Source organism: Gopherus evgoodei, chromosome 7 (genome assembly GCF_007399415.2).
Source record: "Gopherus evgoodei ecotype Sinaloan lineage chromosome 7, rGopEvg1_v1.p, whole genome shotgun sequence".
Taxonomy (NCBI): Eukaryota; Metazoa; Chordata; order Testudines; family Testudinidae; genus Gopherus; species Gopherus evgoodei.
This window is the reverse complement of record NC_044328.1, coordinates 81,850,095-81,872,711: the sequence shown is the minus strand read 5'-3', so window position 1 is coordinate 81,872,711 and position 22,617 is coordinate 81,850,095. Positions and strand designations below refer to the sequence as shown.

General features: G+C 55.6%; 1 protein-coding gene across 1 annotated transcript in view; it reads left to right on the top strand.

Moving 5' to 3' along the window:
* Window positions 1-22,617, top strand: part of RASSF1 (Ras association domain family member 1) — a 30,105-nt gene that overhangs the window by 2,816 nt on the left and 4,672 nt on the right. Inside the window, 1 exon segment of the mRNA XM_030569515.1 lies at window positions 6,004-6,128. Within this exon segment, the coding sequence (XP_030425375.1) occupies window positions 6,004-6,128 (125 nt within the window).

The window sequence follows — 22,617 nt, the reverse complement described above, 5'->3', positions numbered from 1 at the left end:
GGCGTGGGTGCAGGCCCCAGTGGACAGATAGACCAAGGCTCTCCTCCAGCCATAGTATGTCAAGCTGGGATCTCTTCTGATCCTGCAAGCCAGGCAGAGCTGGGCTGGATGAGAGGCACTCTTGGGGAAAGCCAAGGTGCTGCAGGAAGGGGGTGCCCTTCCCTCTAGGTCAGGGGGAGAGTTCTGCTGCCAGAACCTGATTCCCTGCCTGTTTGCGGGCATTAAAGATGGTGGGGCACTGTCTGCAAGACTGGAGATATTAACCTTAAGGGCTTGGCCAGGTCCCTCCTTGGGCGATGTTACGATCTGCCTCCCCTGAATCCCTCTTCAGTCTCCTCCATTTCCATCCAAAGGCTTGGGTGGCATCGCTGTGTGGTGTCGAATAGCTGATGTGTGCTGCCTCTGAGGCAGCTGCATTTCAGTGTTGTGCGTCTGTGTAGTAGGGAGATCTCTCTGGGGGGACAGTAACACTGAGGCAGGGCTGACTCACCCAGCCTGGGACAGGGAGGGAATGGAACCATTTGCTATCTCCCAAATTCCTCCTCCTGCTAAAAGAGGCAGGGGCTGGTGGGTCCCGTTCCTGGGGAGCAGGGGAGGCAGCAGGCCTGGCTCAGGCTGGCTGGAGGGGTGCAGAATGGCACTGGGGTGCTTGTATGGGTTAGGAGAGTTGGCAGAGGCAAGGAGTGTCTCTGGAGTGGCTGGGCACTGAGGCTGGGCATGGCAACAGGCACTGAGAGTGACGAGTGGAGAGCCATGCTGGCGCGCACTGTCATGTGATTGCTGGAGATGGTAGGCATGGAGGCGGGCAGGGCCCCTGAGGAGTCAGGACATGGACCTGACAGCCCAGTGGTGAGTGCACGGAGTCCTGCAAGGGCTTTAATATGGTGCAATGGGGTGGTGGTAACTGGCGCCCTTAGAGGCGGTATCAGCCAATTGATTTGGGCCCATGCTCAGGAACGCCCATCCTGTCCCTGTTGAGCAGGGAGAAATGTATAGGGCAGAACAGAATATTTTAGAGATGGAAATAATAGGAGGCAGAAGTGTCCCATGCCAAAGGACAGGGAGGCCCCACCCACCCCGACAGATTGACACGCCCCACCTGCCAACCTGCTTTGCCTGCTATTTAGTGTGATTTCTCTTCAACCTCTGCCTCCACTTCCCCAGGGGCTTCTGGGTCTCCATTCGCTGCCAGCAAATCCCAGGCAGGTGACCAGTGGGCTGCTGGGGTTCCTGGCAGCCCTAGAGCTGGAGCCCCCAAGGTTTCTGAGGGCCGGGGCTCTGGGGTAGTCTTGCCGTGACAAGTTTCCAGGCTCCCTACCCTAGAGCTGGGAGCTTAAAAGCACTGGGAGCCTCAGCTCTAGCCAGGACTTGACACCTGGCTCTGCCACAGAAAGCAGGGAAGTCCTGAGACGGGCCTCCAGGCTCTGTGGCTCTACCGCAGCCCTGCCATGTGGGTTGCCCCAGAGTTGGGCATTCCAGGCTTGCAGGATCCCAGGCCAGATGGCTCCCTGTGGTACCCGACTCCCCAGTGGAAGAGGCTTCAGTGGCTATTGTGGTCGATTTTTTCCCTGTGTAGATCAGCCCTGAGATTTGCCATAATCCTTTCTGGACCAAAGGAGAAGCCAGAACCTTTGGTTTGTTTTTAACCCTGGAAAAAGGGCAGGGGGTGGAATCTTCCTGGGAAGAAGGAGGAAGCTGAAACTTTCCATGACCCTGCCCATGACCCTGCCATGAGGGGATGGGGAGATCTGCCTGGCCCTGATACTGGGCTAGAGACAGCTGAGCTGAGTCTTCCTTTCCCTTCTTCTTTTCTGGGTCCCTTTGGCCCAGCGACCCCACTCCCACAATCTGCTTTGCTTTGCTCGCAGCTGTCACTTTATCCTGAGCCCCGTGCTCTGCGCCTCTGACCCCCCCAGAGGATGGGACATGGGAATGCTTTCAGCATCTCCCCTGAGGCAGTCTGCTTCTTCCTGCCCCATCCGCGGCTGCTCTAATGTCAGGAGAGCTGCTTCCCCAGAGGGACAGGCAGACAAGGCTGTAACTGAACAGCATGAAGGCCAGTGTAGGGAAGCTCTTCTGATTGTAATTAACCTATCCCTGAGAGCATCTGTCATGCCGAAGTGTTGCATCAATTACAGATAAACTCTTTGATTCCCACCCCGCTGAATACAGCTGCCTCTGGGGTGGAATGCAGCAGCTGTTTAACAGCACACAGCAACCCTGGGACAGGAAGCAAAACTGTGTCCAACTGAAACCACAGGGGGGAGGCCAGCTCAGCAGAATTTAACGATCAGTGTTGCACTTCAGCCCAAACTTGACATTAACATGCAAAGATTCTTGTGAAAAGAATAATAATAATACTTAGCACTTCTATAAATGCCAAGGGACTGTGACTGGCCACAAGGGGTCTGTACTGCACTGAGGTCAATACTAAATCAGAGAAGAGGACACCCCCTACTGATCCACCAACACCACTTCCTGAAGCACACTGTGCCCTACCACCACACTGGGACATTGGGACGTATTTCCGCAGCACAGCCCTGGGGGAGTGACTGCCAGGGGACAGTGTCCCCTACTGAGTTACCAATCCCACTTTCTGCATTCCCTGGTTCAGTTCCATGCAAGCATTCACTAGGCTTATATATGAGATCTAATGAGACCACAGTTCAACGAGGGCCAGCTGCAGAGCCTGTTAGACATGGTGCCCGGTTGTGAGCAGGCTTGGCAGGATCTGATATTTATTGTCAATGTTGATAAATGTCAGTTTCACTACAAACCCAAATATTTCAGTCAGTAATAATCCAAATCTACCAATATAAGGAAAACGCTGCTTGAGAACTCGTTAGAGTTCTACTGAAGGGCAGTTACTTTGTGCATTTTGACAGGTGATGTCAATGTTGTGTTTAGTGATTATAAAGTGTTACCTTTTGGAATCTGTGTTTGTTCTCAGTACACAATTGTCTCACACACACACCCTCCCCGCAATTTCCAGCAACTGTGAAAATTGAAATGGATAAAAATATAAAAAATAGTTAAAAATAAATCTTGAGATTCTCCATCAAAATGATAAAAAGGTAACAATTTAATTCTGCCAGGCCTAATTATAAGCTGCAACCATCCCAGCCACCCCTGCCTCTAAACATGGCCGTTATTTGCAGCGGGTGTCTGAGATAAGTGGACTGCGGCATTGTAAAATCTATGGAGCTGATCCTCTGCTTCCTTACTGGTGTGACTCGGAGTAACTCCAGTGGAGTGACACTGGTGTCAAAGAATTGGATTCGGTGTCCTGCTGTGCTGCAGAGATAACCACTAGAGGGAGCCAGGCCCCTATTAAAAGTCTTAGTTCCCCTCTAAAAAGAACAGCTGCGAATCCATGGAAAACTTGAGAGGAACTTCCCATGGAGAATTAAGTGTGATGGTTCTGCTTCTCTCCAAAGCTGCGGCATGGGGTCTCTTTCTCCTGCGGCTTGCAGGGCCAGTGGTTGGAAAGGCTGGGTTGGAAATCACCATGGATTTGCTTCCTAAAGAGCCGCCTGGCTGCAGGCAGGGAACAGGGCAGCCTGGGACTCATTGGGCTAGTTAGAAGCTGACTAGGCATTCAAGTGTCTCAGCAAAATGGAAGTCAATGGGTTACATGAAAATCTCCAAGTTCATTTTCTTCTGAAGTCGCTGTCTAGCCCATGTGCTCGCAGAGAGAACAGCTTGAAAGCATGGCAAAGGCTCAGAAGGCAAATAAGTACCCAAAATGTGTTAGTTTGTCATGGTCTCATGGTTTTTTAAGCCAGGCTTGTGACTTTTTCAGAGGCCTGATGCGATTTTATTTTTTTGGTGTCTGTGTGGGGGTGGGGGTTTGGACGGGACTCCTGGCATTGCAGATGCTGCAAAGAGAACAGAAGTGCCATGCTCTTCTCTGCCTCTGTCTCTGTTGGTGGCCCTGTGAAATAGCCACAACTGAACTCTAGCATCTCAAAAATCAGAGGTGCTCTTGTTTTCTTTCTATAGTGCCCAACTGCTCCCTTTTTCCCCACTCCCCAGCTGGGTGCATGGAGGCTTGGGGTGCTGGCAAGAACACAGGGCTACTTAAGAGTGAATTCAACTGTTTTTCAAGCCACATATTTGGCCTATGAAACCATATTCTCATTCAACCAGTTATTCTTTTGATTCAAGATAGGGAACATTTTGAAATTCATCTTCTGATGTGGAAAGGCCAGAAAAGTGATGCGTTTGGGGCCACAAAACGGGCTGGAATGAAATTAGGACCATGTTGTTTCTCCAATTTTTTTTTGATTATTTTTATACCAAGATTCCCTAATCTTTGCCTCAGTCTTTGTTGCTCGGGAGATCTAGGGGAGGGGAGGGAAACCCCAAACTTTTTCTTTCCAAAGCATTTGACTGATTCCTGCTACCAAGCTGAATCCTCTGTTTTGTGACATCACAGGTTGCAATAGAGATGATTGTAATGTCACAAGCAGACCTCAAAGGTGGTGGGACTGAGGCCAGTAACACGGAACAAGGGGAAAGAAATGGAGAATTTGTTCTAACCAGGAAAGGTCTTTCCTATGGGGAAGAGGAGACCCCTGTGAGATAGAGTGTGGGGAAGAGGGCATCCCTACGGAGATGGGGGGGGGGATCTCTTAGGCTGTGTCGTGGCACCATGTGACTGCTGTTGGAGCATTCCTCCTGCACAAGCCCATCTGCACTGCAGGAGCCATGTCTGGCTGCAGCCCATCCAGGTGAATGGTTCTGGAGGCAGCCGGGTGCCCGTTAATAGGCTCTTTGTGCTGGTGGGTGGCAGCGTGGCTCCAGGGAAAGGCAATGCTGGTGGAACAGAGGGTCTTTGTCTCGGTCCCTTTGAACTGTGTGCGTGTTGGGGGGGATTGCTCTCTCCCTCGCCTAGCATGGAGGGTGTCTGAGTGGAGGCCTCGTGGCTGGGTACAGGGGGCTTTGCTGGATCCATCAGAGGTCCTGGGGCTGGCAGGGCAGTGTCCGGATGCCACAGAGCTGCACAGTGCGTTAATCACAGGGACAGAGAAATCGGAGGGGCAGTAACCCCATTAGCTCCTGTTCAGCCCAGCCTTCCTGCAAGCCGGGGCAGGAGCATCCCCTGGGGTCTGTTTCCCTGGCCACTGGCAGATGCTGGGTGTGCCACTGAAGATGCTCCACCACCACCACAGTGAAGAGGAAAGAACAGGAACCTGTCAAGGGTGCCATTCCCCTCTGTCCCTCTCCCTGGCTGCTGAGGCTGTGCCTGGCTCCTCCTGGGATTGGCGTCCGCCTGTAACGCCTGGTCCTTTCCCCTCCACCTGCACGGCTGCTTCCCAGGCTGAGCACCTGGCTCATGTCTCCTCATTCCCCTATGCCACTTCCTTGGCAGACCCCAGCTCTGCAGGGGTGTGCGTGGCATGGTACGAGCCAGGCAACCTGTGTGAGCAAGTGTCCCCAGAACCCAGTCCCACCAGCCCTCCCTCCCTCCTCGGCTGATCTTAGGGGCAGGCAGCAGAGCAGGGATGACTGGAAAGGTGGGGTCCCTTCCACGTGGATGAAAGAGGCCTGTGCGCTTGCTGATCGATTTCTGGCAGGGATCTCATGGGACTCTGGCTCCTTTTTTCCATTCTCTCCTGAAATCCAAAAGTGCAGGCCTGGCTAGTTGGGATTCAGCCCAGGGTGGGGCTTCTCTGCTTCTGAGGACCCCACACTGGCCACCAGCTCTGGCTGAGATGGGGGCCGACTCCCTCCTGGTCTGGCAGGGGTGATCCAAGGTTAGGTTTGTCATACAGTCCCACTCCGAGTTTCCATGCGGCAGGACTCTCCTGGGACCTGGGATGTAAGCAGAGAGACAGGGAGCTAGGATAGGAACTACTGAGCCATCACACAGCTGATCAGAATGTTCAATAGCGTCAGACTGCCCAGTCCTAGCCCTGGGGTTCTGGCAAGCACTGGACTCCAGGGGCTGCTGCTCCCATCCACCTAACGCTGTCTCCTCTTTCCTCTCCCCTCCCCCAGACTGCAAGTTCACCTGCCACTATCGGTGCCGTGCCCTGATCCGGCTGGACTGCAGCGGCCCCCGGTACCAGGACAGTGACCCAGCCGAGGCCAACGAACAGACTGTGGAGAAAGACACCAACGTGGTAGGAGAGCAGTTGAGATTCTGACCTAGGTCTGCAGGCTGCAAAATGCACCCACATTGGGGGGAACAGGACAGGAGCAGCTGGGAGCTCCACCAGTCAGTGCCCTCTGCCCCCTTCCCACAGTGCCCCCTGCTGGGAGAGGCTGGAGCTGGAGTTGATCAAGCTCCTCTCCTTGCTATCTGTCCCCAGCCCAGGGTGTGGGTGCTGCTCAGCTGCTGGGATGTTCCTTCCCCTCCCATGCACAGCAATGTGCACGTGGGCTCAGCTGGCATCCAGGGAGAGATTCATAAATCTTGTTGTGGCCCTGGTGGAGGAGCCAGCTCCAATTTCATCCTGAGATTGTGGCTCCACTCCCGGCAGCTGGGGCCTCCCAGCTAAGGCCTCTCCAGGGGCAGGAACAATGGGGGAAGGGTGGTGCAGGGCCGGTGCAAGGAAGTTTCATGCCCTAGGCGAAACTTCCACCTTGCACCCTACACCCAGCTAACCCTCTCCCCCAGCAGTTAACTCAGCCCCCCACCCGGGGACCCCCTCCCACAGCAGCTACCCCCCCAACCGCAACAGCTAACCCCTCTCCTCCCCATCCCCCACAGCAACTAACCCCGCCCAGGGAGACTCCCCCTGTCCTCCTAGGGCAGCTAACCCTGCCTGGGGAGACTTCCTCCCTCTCCCCCCCAGGCAGTTAACTCTGGCTGGGGAGCTCGCCCCAGCTCACCTCGGCTCTGCCTCCTCCACTGAGCACGCTGGCGCTGTTCTAATTCTTCTCCCCACCCAGGCTTGCAGCACTGATTGGAGGAGACTTAGAGCTGGGCTGTGTGCTCAGCGGAGGAGGCAGAGTGGAGGTGCGCTGGGGCGGGGAGCTGTTCCCCTGTGTGTCCCCCCTCCGGTTACTGCAGGCGGTCCTCCCCGTGCCCCCTGCCCCAGCTCATGTCCACTCCACCTCCTCGCCTGTGGGGACTTTTAGGTGCCCCCAACCGCTAGGAGCCCTAGGCGGCCACCTAGTTTGCCTAAATGGTTGCACTGGCCCTGGGGTGGTGAAGCCTATTTGCACAGCTGGGCAGTCACATTGCTAATTAACTCCATGCCATGTGCCTGGGGTGGCTGTTCTGACACCTACCAACACTGCAGACAAGCACCTGGCCTCTCTGTCTGGGACGCCCAGTGGGTCTCGATCCCCTACTGCCCACACCTCCCGCCCCGGCTGCTGAGTCTGTCAGAATCTTCCATCACCCCACCCTCATTATTGACCCCAATTCCCCTCCCCCCCAGACCCACCATTGTCCATCTGCCCATCACACCCACCTACCCTCATTACAGACCCCCAAATCCCCTCCCCCACAGAGCTACCATTGTCCCTTTGCCCAGAACTCCATCCATCCCCATTACAGACCCTAAGTCACCCCCCTCCACAGACCCACCATTGCCCTTTCCCCATCACCCCCTCACCCATTAGACCCCAATTCCCCTCCCCCACAGACCCACCATTGTCCCTCTCTGAGCATGTGGAGAGGTTCTCAGGATGAAATCCAATGCAAAGGAAATCCTGTCTGAGCCCCACCCTGAGGGGACAACCTTTTAAACAGCAGTGAGCATTGTGCTGGTGAATAGTGTCCAAGGGGCTGTTGATCCATCTGTAGAGCAGCAGGGAGGGTGATCTAGTGCTTAAGGCACTGGACTGGGACTTGGGAGACCTGGCTCAACCACAGACTCCCTGTGCCTCAGTTTTCCCATCTGTAAAATGGGGATCTTTCCCTACCTCCTTGGGGTGTGAGTGTAAAATCCCTCGTGGGGTGCTCCAACAATCCTGATGAGCACTATATAAGTACCTCTGGCTCTTGGGCACATGCCCAGGGCTGCCACACAGCCATTAGGTGGTGACAATGGGAACCCTGTGAGGCAGGGCCCATGTTTTCCTCTGTCTGTACAGCCCCTAGCACAATGTGGCCTAATACAGTGATGCTGACTGGGCCCTCCAGGGGCCATAGCAACAATGAATCATCACAGCCAGTTGGCTGGATTGGAGCTGGTGAAGGTCTTCATCTCTGTTTAGCCTGCTCAGGAGAACTATAAAGGCAGAGTGGCTCCTGGCTGGGTTGTGGGTCATTGCGTGTCTCTTGTTGCCTCGGCTGAGGGGTTCGCTGATGGTGGGTAGAGCAGGCTCCTTGTGGCCCTGTTGGGCTGTTGTAGTAGCACTTTGCCTCTGATGGTGAGTCTGAACCACTCCCAGACAGTTGGGTGCTTTTCAGAGCCATCTGAATGCCCCATCCTGCAAATCTGGACCGGAATTCTTAAAAGGCCAGTGTTTATCATGGTATTACTGGTTCTTCCTGGTGCATTCAGAAATTCATCGATAGCTGCATTTCTCCAGGTGACTCTGCTACTGGCCAGGGTCAGGGAACACAGAGGGGAGTGGAGCGAACCAAACCTTGCCATCTCTGCAGAGGATCGGGGGCTCTGTGCTTTGGGCAAAGGGAGTTCAGTTTGTGTTTGGGAGAAACTTTGGAGTGGGGGCCCTAGATTGTGCTTTGGTTTGGCTAAATGCTTGGAGGGTTAGCTTGAGTTTGGGAGGGAGATTTGCATTTTGGGGCTAAGATGGGGGGGTCAGTCTGTATTGGGAGGGAGGGGAAGTTCCCACCAGGTGGGAGGACCAGCTCTCACTCTTTCCAAAGTGGGCTGCCCCTCCCTGATCACAAATACAAGAAAGTGAGACTGCCTGGGATTCCCCATGCAAGTGAGAACCTGAAAGCAGGGTCAGCCCCAGCACCCTGCCTGTGTATCCAAGCAGTGGCTAGGGGGGAACAATCACCAAGGCAGATCGGGGAGGGGACAAAGGGCAGCCAGGTTTCATCCCCACTCTGCACTGCCCCGCTCTGAACTCTGTGCGTTGCAGCTGGCTGTCACCATCTCCCTCATGCAGAAGAAAGGCAGTTTTGTCTTAATGGAAATGATCCTCATGTCCTGCTGAGTTAGTTTGTCTGTCTCTCTCCTTTAGTCCTTCTGGCCTAAGCTGCACCCACCTCTGACTTCTGGGTGAAAGGGTTGATTAACTCCACACACACCTACCTACCTGGGAGCATGGCCAGGTGGTTAGAGCACAGGCCTGAGAATCAGGGCTATTCACAGGCTGGGTTAGGGCACTAATATGTGAGGGGTAGGCCTGACCCTAATTCCCTGCTCCACCACGTGTCCTGTGGGACCTTGGGTGAGTCACTTTAGGCCCAGTTCCTGCAAGGTCTTTAGGCTGAAAAGACTTCAGAGGAGCTGGCCCCCCTTCCTGTGCTTTAGTTCCCCCTGTGTGAGATGGGGGTCCTGGCGCTTCCCTGCCTGGCAGGGGGGGCTGGGAGGTAGGGTGACCAGATGGCCAGATTTTATAGGGAGAGTCCCGATTTTTGCGTCTTTCTCTTATATAGGCTCCTATTACCTCCCACCCCGTCCGGATTTTTCACACTTGCTGTCTGGTCACGCTACTGGGAGGATAAATAGATAAGGCCTGTGAAGCGCCCAGATACCGCCATGATGGGCGCCCTGCCCGGCTGAGGGAGGCGGAAGTGGTAGTGGCGTCCCTGCATAATGGCCGATGCTCGCCCCAGGCTGGCTAATGTTTGTGACACGCCGCCGCAGGCAGGGCGAGCTGCTTTGGGGATGAAATCACGGCCGGAAAGGGAAGGGTCCGGAGCGCGTTCGCCCCGCCCCAGCCTCCCCCAATGCGGGCCGGCCCCTGGCGCAGTGTGTACGTTTCAATCTCAACGGTTGGGCTGCAGCCAGGCGGAGGCGAGGAGGAGCCGGGACCACGGGCGTGCAGACGGGCGGTCAGTGCTTCGGAGTGAGGGCGCACGCTGCGCTCCGACCCGCTCCATCGCCCGAGCCCAGTTCGGACCTAGCTGCCGGCAGATCCGGGCTTGTTCCGAGCGGGGCCGGTGATCTGAGAGCTCCCAGTCCGCGCCGGAGAAGAGCGAGGCTGGTTTCCAGGGTCGGAGGCGAGCGGTGGTCGGGGAGGGGATGAGCGAGTGCGAGCCGGGGACCCCGTCCTTCGAAATGACCTGGAGCAGCACCACCAGCAGCGGCTACTGCAGCCAGGAGGACTCGGACTCGGAGCTGGAGCAGTACTTCACGGCGCGCACCTCCTTCATCCGCAAACCCCACAAGGACAAGGTTAGGTAGAGCCCCTATTCGGAGTAGTGGTGGTGGGGGATCCGGATCCCCCTCAGTGCCCGAAAGGGGAGTCCCGATTCGGAGTGGGGGGGATCCGGATCCCCCTCAGTGCCCGGTAGGGGAGTCCCGACTTGGAGCGTGCTGGCTGGGGGTGGGAATCTGGATTTCCCCGTACGTGGAGGGGGGAATCCAGATCTTCGAGCTGGAGTTTGCCCCCCTTCCTTTGAACCAGATGGCTGTTATTTCGATTGCCCTTGTGCCCAGAGCCCCGATCTGCTTGGTGCTGCGCAGACACTGTGGGGTGAACAAGGCCCCTACCCAAAAGAGCTCACTGCCGCCTGATCTCATTTCTTCGGACCCGATCCTGTTACTCCTGGGTCCTGCTTCTCCACTGGCTGGTCCCGTATGTGCCTTCGGGAGCCACACAGGCTGAACTGGCCGCGGATAGGGGGGCTGCCCTGTTGGTTTCCGAGGTGAGCGAAGCTAGGTGGAGGGGGCTGGCTAGCCAGCGAGCCGTACCCCGTCAGCCCAGGCTCTGGGCACTTTGCAAGCAGGCTGATTGGGCTTATCCCAGGGTACCGGGGCGGGGGGCTGGTCCCCCATGCGGCTCCATTGAGCCTTCCCATGGGTGTATCAAATGCGCTTGGTTGGGTAGGCGTGTTTTCCGGGAACCGTGGTGGGGTGTGTGTGTGTGGTTTTTTTTTTTCTTTTTTTTTTTTAGGGGTGTGTGTGTGTATGTGAAACTAACCCTTCCGCTGCTGTCACGAGGGTTGAAGTATCTTGGCCAAATGTCATGGGGGGCCAGTCGGGGGGGGGGGTGTTCCTGTCTTCCCATCCTGGCTGGTGCATGGCTTGCTGAGGTCTGTGAGGTAAAGAGAGGTGGGGTATTGCCCTTCAGCTATGGTTACATCACACATGGCATGAGTTTGGTGTGTCTCCTGCCAACCCCTTAATGGGCATTTAGCATAAAACTCTCACTTAATTTGGCACCACTGGAAGACTTGGCTTTTGGAAGGGTGCGGATCAGGATTGAGGAGCATTGGCCGAACTGGGAGGGACCCGGGACTGGAACAGCAGGCGGGGGCTGTGGGTTGAGACTGAGTGCAACTGCATTGTTATCCGGCTCTCCAAATTCTTCACCTTTTCCATCTGTCTTCGGGCTTCCAGTTCCTGTGGTGTCCGTCCCCAGAGTGCTGGGCACTGAGATGGTGGTAAAGGCAGAAGGGGCGCTCTGGTTTTATGCATCAATCTAACATCCCAGGTCATCCTGGCAGATGGAGGCTGAGTTAGGGAGATCTGCCCTGGAGGACCCTGTGGCAGGGCATCAGCTTGAGCTGTGTCTGGCACCCAGAATGGTGAATGGTCATTGAGGGACAGGCTCAAATTGCCACCTGGCACCATTGCCCTGTGATGGGGCATCTGCCAGGCTCCTTCTCTGCCTGAGAAGGCTCAACCCACCCAGCTCTGTGCTACCCGAGGGCAGGCTAGTGGCCTGAGGGCCACATCAGGGAATAGAAATTGTATGGTGGGCATGAATGCTCACAAAATTGGGGTTGGAATGTGTTGGGGGGGGTGAGGGCTCTGGTTGGGGGTGCAGGCCCTGGGGTGGGGCCAGAAATGAGGAGTTCAGGGTGCAGGAGGGGATGCTGGGCTGTGGCAGGGGAGTAGGGTGTGGGATATGCGTGAGGGCTTCAGTTGGGGGTGTGAGCTCTAGGGTGGGGATGATGGGGCTGGGATGTAGGAGGATGCTCTGGGCTGGGATTTTGGGGTTCAGAAGACGGGAGGGGATCAAGACTGGGGCAAGGGGTTGGAGCCCAGGGAAAGGCTCAGGGGTGCAGGCTCTGGGCAATGTTTACCTCAAGCAGGTCCTGGAAGCAGTGGCATGTCCTTTCTCCGCCGCCTATGTGGAGGTGCAGCCAGGTGGCTCTGCACACTGTCCGATCTGCGGGCACCGCCCCTGCAGCTCCCATTGGCTGTGGTTCCCAGGGAGTGGGAATGGCAGAGCGGAACTTGGGGCAGAGGCCCCTGGCTGCCCCTACGCATAGGAGCCAGAGCGGGGGCCATCCCCTGCTTCCGGGAGCCGCGTGGAGTAGCTCCCTACCCTGCTCTTTCCCCTCCCCCCCACTGCACAGCTGGATCAGGGCAAGCCCCAGACCCTGCTTCCCAGTGGGAGCTCAAGGGGTGGATTAAAATGGCTGGCAGGCTGCATTTGGCCCATGGGTCATAGTTTGTCCACTGCTGTCTTAGCCACTCTCCTGTCCTGCCTCCGTCTCCATCTGTCCTAAGAAGCTGTGGGACCTAAGAACCCAACAAAGAGATGACTGGGCTTGTCTTGAAAGCTGCAGGGTGGGTAGCGTCTCTGTGCCAGGGAAGAACTCGAGCTCCAAAGGGCTCCATGGACCAGTGCCCACCATTGCGATGACAAACCGCCAGCTGCCACCGGCCAAAGGAGGTTGTGTTGTTAGTGGGTATCAGTGGCTAGGGAGATCCTTGCGCATGGTGGCCCCTTGGAGCCCTACAAAGCGCTCTGGGGCCACTCAGCCTGTGGCCCTATAGCAGCTGAACTGGGCCAGCATTGTGGGACATGTTGCCACTTGGTGCTATTCACCAAAGGACTGGGAATCTAGCTGACCTTTGGCTCAGCTCGTGGCTTTGGCAGATGATCTGAGGTCAGGAGACACAAGGGTGAGAGACATGGGATGATCTCAGCCTCTGGGCTGGGGTTGAGTGTGGATGAGTTGGTTCCACTCAACTGGTGACTGGAATAGATTGTGTGTGTATGTGTGTGTACGTAGATACGGGGAGGCGTGGATGAATTGAGGGAGTTTTTAACTCCCCAAGGGGAATTGCTGACTTAGCTGGCAAAAACTAAGCAAAGTGGGAATGGGTGTTGTGGAAATGTCAGCCCCCTGCCCTCTGCTAGTGCACTATATTCCTGACCATGGCCCCCCTTGCTGGTCCTGTCCTCACCCCCAAATTGACTGCCCCTCAATCCTATCCTTCAACACCCTCTGCTGTGCCAGTCTTGGGCTGCTGCTGAGCAGAGTCTGGCCTTTGTGTGGTGCCTGTTTGTCAGCGGGGGGAGATGGGGGCCCTGCTGCCCCCTGCAGCTGTGCCAGTGCCTGCCACTCTGCAGAGCTTGGTGGAAAGGAATTGTTCCCCGAGTGCCAAATCTGCTGCTGGCAAAGGCTATAGCCTCCCAGCTGTGATACATTAAGACCCCAACAGAAGGGTAAATCCCCCAGCTGGCTCAGGAAACCATCTGGGGACACCCCTGCGAGGTGTCCTTATGTGAGTTACAGACCCCTGTTAGTCTCCTCTGTTTGTGTGATTCAATGTTTCCTAGTGGTTAAAGCAGAGGTGCTGGGAGCCAGGACTCCTGGATTCTGTTGCCAGATCTGTGAGGAGTAGAATCTAGTGGTTACAGAAGGGGGTCTGGGAGTCAGGACTCCTGAATTCTGTTGCCAGCCCTGCCACTGACTCACCAGGTGACCCTTGGTGAGTCACTTCAAAGCTCCATGCCTCAGTTTCCCATTCTATACGATGATCCTGGGTGTGATGGATTGTGAAGCTTGGTTCACTCCCAGGTGTAATGTGCATTCAGATCCTTGACTCTGTCTGGGTTTGGCCCCCATCTGAGCACTCCCAAGCACTTAATGATGGGCCTGCAGGAGAAATAGTGTTTGTGTGTGTATCAGTGGCTGTGCTGAGACTACCACTGAGCAGAGCTATTCTCATCAGCCCACTTCATTTAGGTGTCTACAGGGGAGCTGAGCTCTTCAGAAAATCTGGGGCTTGTCCCACTTCACCCGGCAGGCCAGTGCTAGAGCCAGGAGTTGATCCTGGGTCTGCTGAGCCCCAGTCCTGTGCTGTAGCCACTGGCTTCTCTTCCTCCTCTTCCCCATTGGTCCACTGGAGATTGTGGCATAGCTGGAGAGGCGTCTCTTGGATAATCAGGGCCATGGCGGGATTTGGGACCTTGCCCTGGGCTCTCTGTTCAATGGGGAGCCAGTGCAGAGGGCAGGGCACTGTGGAGGGGTCGGGGCAGCTGGCAGTGATCAGTGTTGCTGGGCTTTTCAGTGTGGGGAGCTTCATGTCTTGAGGCGACAACTGTGTGAGACACTGGGACCTGCCTCTGGCTGTGATGGGGTGGGGGCAACCTTCTGGCCAGTGGCAAATAAGAAGGGGGCATCTCTGGCCTCATGGCTCTGGGGGCCTCTCCTGACACCAAGGAGTCCAAATGGACCCCAAGGCTGTGGCCGACTGGATGTCCTGGGTACCAGGAGACATTCTGAGTGCTGCCCTTGTTGGGTTAGTGTCACCATGGCCTGGCCTGGCATCACGAGCTGCCACTTCCCTGCAGGCTGGCAAAGCAGGATGGTTCTTCATGGGAGTGTTGGATGGGGAGGGGCTGAGCCTGCCTGAGGCTGACTCCCAGGCACAGGCCAAGAGAGCACAGGGCCTTCTCCTGAGGATGGAGCTAGGCTGCGCTTTGCTCCCAGGGTAAACCCTGTCCGCTTCCTCCTGGGCGACTCTGGCTCTTCATCCCTGGCCCGGTAAGTTTTAGGGGAGTCAGGGCTTCTGCCTTCACGCTCAGGGCTCCATGCAAAGGGCCACCTGCACCCAGCTGTGCGGTGTCTGCATGCTGGGGGAGTGGTACCCCCCCACACACACACACAGTGCTGTGCCTGATGGGAGTGCTACTCACCCCTGACTAAGGGTGATGGAGCAGGGTTGTAATACAATCCATCTGACTCAGAGAGCGGAAGCAGCCAGACCCGCTGTTAACCATTTCACCGTGTCCCTGAGCAGCCGGCCCCCCAGCAGGGGTCAGAGGGATGGGGAAGTTGCAGGCAGTTGGGAACAATGCCCCCGGGCCTGGACTGGCTGTAGCTTTGGTGCCCTGCCCAACAAAGGGGCAGTTGAGAACCCAGCTGCAGTGACTGGAGGGGCAGGATACCCCCAGACTGGAGAAGGAGGGAGAAATGCAGCCAGAAAGTGTGAGGGGAGTGGGCTGGGAGGAAATTCTCTCCCTCACGCCCATTTTTCCCCTACTGAGCAGAGACAGGAGGTTGTGGGATCTCAGCTGAAGCATTGGGGGTTAAATATTCATTAGGATCCAACAATCCCAGGCTTCTCAAACATGTAAACAGCTCTTCTCCAGCCCTGCTGGAGCCAGGGTGAAAATCTGCTGTGGTCCCCGCACCCCGCCGGGCCACCTGGGGTCAGGCGAGGGACCAAACACAGATCTCATCCATTCTGCAGCCTAGGCCCTGCTTCTGCTTGATGGCTCTTGGAACGTGGGGTGTTCCTGTGGGGAGATGGGGAGGGGACATGGACCCTGCACAAACTGGCTGACTGCATGCTGGAGGTTGCAGTGTGTGTGTATATAATGCCAGTGCCACAGAAAGCAGGGCCTGGCCCATCCCCAAGAACACAGTCCTAGTGGTGAGAGAGGGCGTTATGCCTGTATATGGTTGCTTGCTGCGTGATAACCCAAGGTGCTGCTGGCTCTGGGATATGGAGTGAGCAGGTCTTTATCGCAGGCTAGGGAGTGATAAGGGCAGCCTGGGGCCAGGAGAGGAGATAATTCAGGGAAGATCAGCTGGCTGTGTTTCACCGGGTGTGTAGGCAGCATGGATTGGCTGCCAGGCTTTGCAGTGGCACCGTGCTGATCTGCACACCCGGCCTTTTGCACCCTGATTGCTGAACTTCCTTCCTGGGTCACAGCTGTGTCTCATGCCTACTGGTGCTGGTGGCAGGCAGCTGGGCATGCGGCATTGGGGGGTGCTCCCTCCCAGCCAGCAGGACATCCCATACTTGCTAGGCACCCTGCTGTCTTCACCCTGGCCTAGCAGCTGTTGCCCATGCCATGTGCCATGTTGTGGGTGGGGTGGGGTGCGGCTGTGATGACTTAATGGCATTGGGAGGGGGCGCTGCTGCCAGGGCCTTCCTCTCCCTTTCCAAGAGGGTGCACCCCCTTTTTCCTGGGTCCAGCATACAGTGAGTACCCATGGATGCCCAGTATCCACTATGCCCTGGCGCAGTATCCTGTGCCAGTGCTCCAGGCTGCCCCTCTTTGACCTCTGCTGATTGTTACATGTGGCTTGTGCAGGTGGGCTGGGCATCACACCACCCCTTCAGGTGCCGCATAGGGGCCTCTTCCTGCATATGTGGGACTAACTCCCCGGGGACCTCCAGGGCTAAATGCACAAGCAACTGAGCAACAGAGCTGAGGCTGCTTAGCTTGGGCTGTGGTAGATCCTCCTGTGTGGCTTGGCACGGGTGAGGGGGCCCGTAACACACCCTCGCCCTGTGCGTCTCTGTTGCCGTTACCCAGTAACTAACCAGCCCTGTGATATTTCCGTTGTGGAGCAGCAGAGCCAACCTCAAAGCTGTTCTAAGTAAAACAAGGCTGATCTGAGCAAAGCTGCAGTTACTCCTCTAGCTGGGCTTGGAGCAGCTGAAGGTAGTGGTGTGGGGAAGGCATGTGAGATACCTTGGCAGGGCATGCCCCCTTGTGTGTGGGGAACGCTATTGCTGTCCTAGCATTAGCTGGCAGGGAATGTCTGGAGCCAGGGGTGCCTGCAGGAGGCGCTGTGGCATTGGAGCAGGGCGTGATGCGTTATGTAATGTCCCAGAAAATGGGCCTTGGAGAAAATCCCTTTGTTCTGTAAACAGGATGCCAGTGTCCCTCCCTGTGACTTTTCATCCTTCAGTCACGAGCTGTGCACCCCACCCTCGCAGGCTTCCGCCTGCCCTGGTCCTCAGGATACAGAGATTTCCCCCTTTAGTTCCTTGGATCTGATCTCTGCACATGGGAAACATGCTCCACCCTGATGCACACCCATGTTCCCACATCCTGTCGGAGAGTAGCCGGGCTGGGTTTTGTAAGCCTCTGCCTAAACTGCTGTAGGCCTGGTTGCAGAGCAGAGCTTCCCACCCATGGAATTACAGTTGTGGACAGAGAACAGTGCTAGTAACTTGCACTTAATGCATTGTTTCCCAAAGGCTACATGGATGAGGCAAAATCCACATGACCCAACCTCCTTCCCAGGCTCAGGGGCAGCCAGACGTTGGGCCGGGGGGCAGCAGTCCTTGTTTAACAGAGAACATTACAACCATAGCATGCAGGAGTTTGAAGCAACTTTGCACTTCCTGTCCTAAATGTGACCTGGGAAGACAACCAGAATGCTAGGCATTGGCTCCATTTTTTTTTTTTGGTGGGGGGGGGGGGGGACTGCTTCTGTAGGAAGAACAGGAATGTGCAGTTGTCTCCCCTGCTTTTGCTGGAGATGTCCCTGGAAGACTCGAGAACTGGGGTGTGACTAAGTGGGGATTTTCTCTTGTTATGTTGTACGTGAGTCTTACTGTTTTGCATGAATGCTGTGTGCCTCAGTTTCCCTGTGTATTGTATCAATGTCTGCTGGTGGGAATAAGCATGTTTGACTTTTGCAGAGGCTGCTCCAGCTGCCTGTACGGATGCCATGGCCGCCTCTTCTTAACCTGAGACCCAGGAGGGGGATGCAACTAGGTGACTCTTGGCCCAGGAAACGAGACAAAGGCTGGAGGAGGAGCAACAGGCAGGGCAGGGCCAGGCAGCTGGAAGTGAGTTGGTCTCGGCTGGCTCTGGGCCCCTCTTCCCCCAAGATGGACTTGGCTGAAAGTCCCTGATTTCTGTGCTAAAAAGTTCTGTTCTACACCACTGTGTTCCTGTGGCCTAATAAACCTTCTGTTTTACCGGCTGGCTGAGAGCCCCATCTGACTGTGGAGTGGGGTGCAGGGCCCTCTGGCTTCCCCAGGAGCCCCGCCCGGGCAGACTCACTGCAGGAAGCCCATGGTGTGGAAGGAGATGCTTAATAGTTGAAGCTGTGTAAGCTTCTTGCCCTGGACACAGTATGCTCAGAGAGGAGGCATGCTCCCCCGGAGTTCTGACTGACTTTTTATGGAGTAGTTCCAGAGCATCCAGTAGCATGGGGCAAGAGCTTTCTCAGTCTTTAATTGAAGAGTATTGAAACTTTAACAGGGAGAGTTTTCCTCCTACCTGTTTGTTGAGCATTTAAGTTAGATGGGTGTTAACAAAGACAAACTACTCTGAGCATTTGCTCTCTCTTTCCCTTTCATTAATCATCGTTCATCCCTTGGGTGTGTGCTGATGTAACCCAGCAGTTTTCCAGTTGTCTGTCAAGTCTTCCAGGAAAATCAGGATAATTGTAGTGCCCAGCCGTGCTGTGTTGGTTGGACAAGCCATTGATCTAATGGCATTTGTCAGGAGATGGATGTCTGGACACTGCAGACCCGTCCCCGGCTTTAGATGGAGGCTGTGTGGGATTCCACAGCTCTGAATGTGTTGGATAATTCCTCGTGATTAGTGGCGTGTCCTGCTATTAATGTGCTTCAGGCCCTGGAGTCTGTGGCTCAGCCTGAAGGGCCCCTTGGCTGCTACTCTGAATTATTCCCTGGTCTCTTGTTTGTAGAGCAGAACCTGGGTACTTGCTTCATCCCCCACAACCAGGGGACAAGCACCTGCCCAGAGCTAGGGCAGTGCAGGCTGAATGATCATGCTGGAGAACCGTTCCTTAGAGCAGTGATTTACAAACTTTTTTTTCTGGTGACCCAGTTGAAGAAAATTGTTGATGCCTATGACCCAGTGGAGCTGGGAATGAGGGGTTCAGGCTGTAGGAGGGGGCTCTGGGGCAGGGGGTTGGGTTGTGGGAGTTTGAAAACCACTGCCCTAGAGGATCATCAGCTGACTGATCTGTGGGGTCAGAGATATGGGGGCTGGGGAAGGACCAGAGTAGCAACCATAGTTGGTGGGTGATAAAGCAGGCTCAGCTAAGCCACAGAGCTCTCCAGTTTCAAACACGTGATAGATATTAACTAGCAGACAGCCTGGGGATGGGGAAGCAGTCCTGCCACCCTCCGTGAATGCTTGCTAGACCTGATGGGGTAAATTTGGCATGTGTGGTAGTAAGGGGCTGATGGCACTGTCTAGGGTTGGATACAGGAAGGCAGGTGGACATGGCTTAAAAGGAGAAAACAGGTCTAGCAATTGCAAATTAGAAGCTGGCATGCAGCACCCAGCGGGGGAGTGGGGGGAGAGAGAGAGTGTGTGTGTGTGTGTGTGTTGCAGATATGGTGAGCTGGCTAGGTGAGGCTGTGCTAGCTGGGAGGAGAGCCAGAGGCAAACGGGATAACTTCACATTTTATAGGGAAAACCCCCAACTTCTACCAGGAGCACAAATAACATCGAACATTACCAAAGACTTACTACTTATAATAATAAGCAATACAGGTGACAAACCCATTAACCTTCATGTGCTTGTCCATGCTGTGCCTTTGGTACCAAATGCATTGCTGTTCTCAAGAACTCACTCAACAATATCCTGTGTCACTTCAGAGAGGAATCAACGTTTCCTCTCCTTGACAGCAAGAGTGGAACTGGACTTACAGCCCTCTTTTTTGCTTCTCTTCAGCTCAAAGTGCTCTTTAGATTCTGTGTTTCTGTGGCTGTACCTCTTTGTGCCGAGTTAATTCACACCTCGTGGGCCCTCGCCTGGCCATTGGGCATCTTTTGAGCTGTGTTCTGTCAAAAGATGTTCAAAGAGTTTCTCTCTGTTTCCAAGTACTGTGGGTGTTTTGTGGGGGAGGAGGGGGGGGCGTGTCTTGGGTCTCATTTACCATTTTCAGGATCTGGCTACACAGCTTTGATCAATTCCCTTTTTCCCTAATTATATTTCAGATTTCCCCCCCTTGATTCTTTCTCTCCGGTAAGTCTGTAGATCTGATTTCCCGCCCTTCTCTAACAGTGTCTGCGCACGTACCCAGGTCTGTTTTTTTCCTGCTTCTCCTGACCCGAAACCTTTCCTATTTTTCCTTCTTTCTCTCTTCCCAGTCCCTTGCTTGTATTCTCCTGCTCTTCTTTTATTTGCTCATCCCACCTCCCATTCGCCCGGTAGCTCAGCATCTCCATTCTCCTTCTCTAACACTTCTGCCAGTTGCCCCTTTGGGTGGCTTCGGTACCCCCTCGCTAGCACAATCTGCCCTCTCATTGGCCGTCTCTCTCCCCGGACAGCATGCTGGGCAGCTGCCGCAGGTGCTAATGCCAGGTGCGGGTTACTACCCATACGCTATGTAGTATCTGTTTGTGTGTACATGGGGTTGAGCATCCAGGGGTGTGTCCACGCATGTCTGATGTGTGCCATGCAGTAGAGGGGTGTGTGTGCCACGTGCCATTTGCTTCTCTCTTCTCCCCCACTGCCATCCTGCGCAGGCAGCTGCCGGCTTTGGCTTTGCGGTGGAAAAGGAAAGGAAGTGGTTCCCAGAAATCCTAGGAGAGCTCTGATTGGTCTGTGGTGAGCTTATCTGTAATTCCCCTTGTGTGGAGTGGGGGCAGGGGGGCCTGTGGAGGGCTGATGTCGGCAGGAAGCCAGGCTGATGTCGGCAGGAAGCCAGGCTGATGCAAGAGGGTGCAATGAAGTTCTGTGGCAGCGAAAAGAGAGAGGGTTGGCCTTCCTGCTCTGGCGGCATGTGTGTCCTGGGCGTGTTTGTGTGTGATCTGTGGGAAGTAAGAGCTGGTAATACATGAACTGGCTGCATTGTACTGAGGTGCTATAAGAAGGCCATCACTGTGGTGTCAGGGCTCCTAACAGGTTCCTGACTGGGGACTGCCCTAGAGGAGAGTTGTATCTAGATCTCCTGTGCCAACCCTGAGCAGCATGGGACTGATAAATTCCTCTCTCCACACCCCCACCCCAACCCTTGCTATGGTGCAGCTCAAACTGCAGGCAGATGGCCCTGGGGTTAAACCAAAACCACACTCGGGCAATGCCGAGTTAGCCCCTGAAGAGCAACATGTACATTGAAACAAATACCCCACACCAAGCAACTGTTCTTTGCCTTGCATTGGTCGGGGGGACAGGTGTTTAGCCTGGAACTCCCATGCTGTGCCTGCCCCCCATTTAGTACCACAGGGCCTGGGCCACTTAGCCCCTTGAAAGTAATCCTGGGAATTCTCTGGCCTGTGTTTGCAGGGGCTCAGAGCAGGTGATCCGAGTAGTCTGTTCTAGCTCAAATGCTGGGCATCTACTGATTACCCCCTGGCCGAGGGTGGCACAGAGGCACCGTGGGCAGGCCCCACATCTGGCCTGCTGGCAGGGTCAGGGATGCAGCTGCCTGAGGCGCCCTGGAGATGAGATCTGCTGGAGCCTCCTGTGTTTTTTCTTCTGGAGGCTGGTCGCTGACTTGCACCCCCAGCCCCTTCTGTGTGACTTCCCTGTGTCAGCATGGGGGTGTGAGCGATACACCCGCCAGTGGGCGCTGCTCGGGCAGCGAGTTCCTCCTCGCCCCTGGATCAGCCAGCAGCTGCTGTAGCTCTTGGCTTTGTGAAGTGGTTTTCTCCAGTGATAATGACAGTCTGCCTTGCTGGCTGGCATAGTCCCCCCCTGTTCTCAACATGGGCACAGCCTTCCTCTGCCCTCAGCCTCCCCTAGTGCCCACCTGCTGGGCCCAGCCTGTGGCTTCTGTGGGGTTGGGTGCTGCGTGATATAAACCTCTCTCTGGCTCGAAGCCTCTGGGATAACAAGCAGGGGGGATGATTCCTGACTCCCCACTTTATCCTGCCTGTGGGTCCAGGGAGCTGCCCCCAGCCAGGGCTGGGGGGACCCTACGGGAAGGCTCAGCAGGGTTTTATCACTCTCCAGATGCATCCTTCACATGAGGTATCTACCCATGGGAGTTTTTTGGTCTGCCTGAAGAGCAGGTATGTTTAAAGCAGACTTGGTACCTACCTCTCCTGTGGGGGCAGGGAACTCATCTGCCCCTCCCCTTCCCCCACATCTGGCTCACCCAGGCCAAAGCAGCAGGACACCCCACTGGACTGAAATCGAGCTGTCTGTGTCGCACATGGTGCCTGGCTCCCATCTCTTGCTGCATTGTGACCCACTGGCTACATCAGAGTCCTCTTGGGCAGCCTCACCTGCCCTGAGGGCCTCACCAGGAAATGGGGACATGGTCTCTGTCACGGTGCTTCTTGGTGCTGGTGGCTGCTGGGTTCCTGAGCTGGGCCAGGTCAGGGAGTGTCTACTTCCTAGAGGTGAACTTGCCAGGGCAGGGTGGGAGGGGGCCATGCAGGGGAAGCGGCCTGGCACACAGGATCCAGAGCATCCATGCCCAGGGCTATCTGAGACCAGGCAGGAGGAAGTTCTTGGGGCTGGGGCAGGGGAAGCGTAGCAGTCCTAACTCCTGCAGAAAGGGCATTGTGGGTGCTGTGCCGAGCGGGCCTGGGCTATGGCCGGACTGAGATGCAGGGGGGTAGCAGTGGGGATAGGAGCCATGTGGG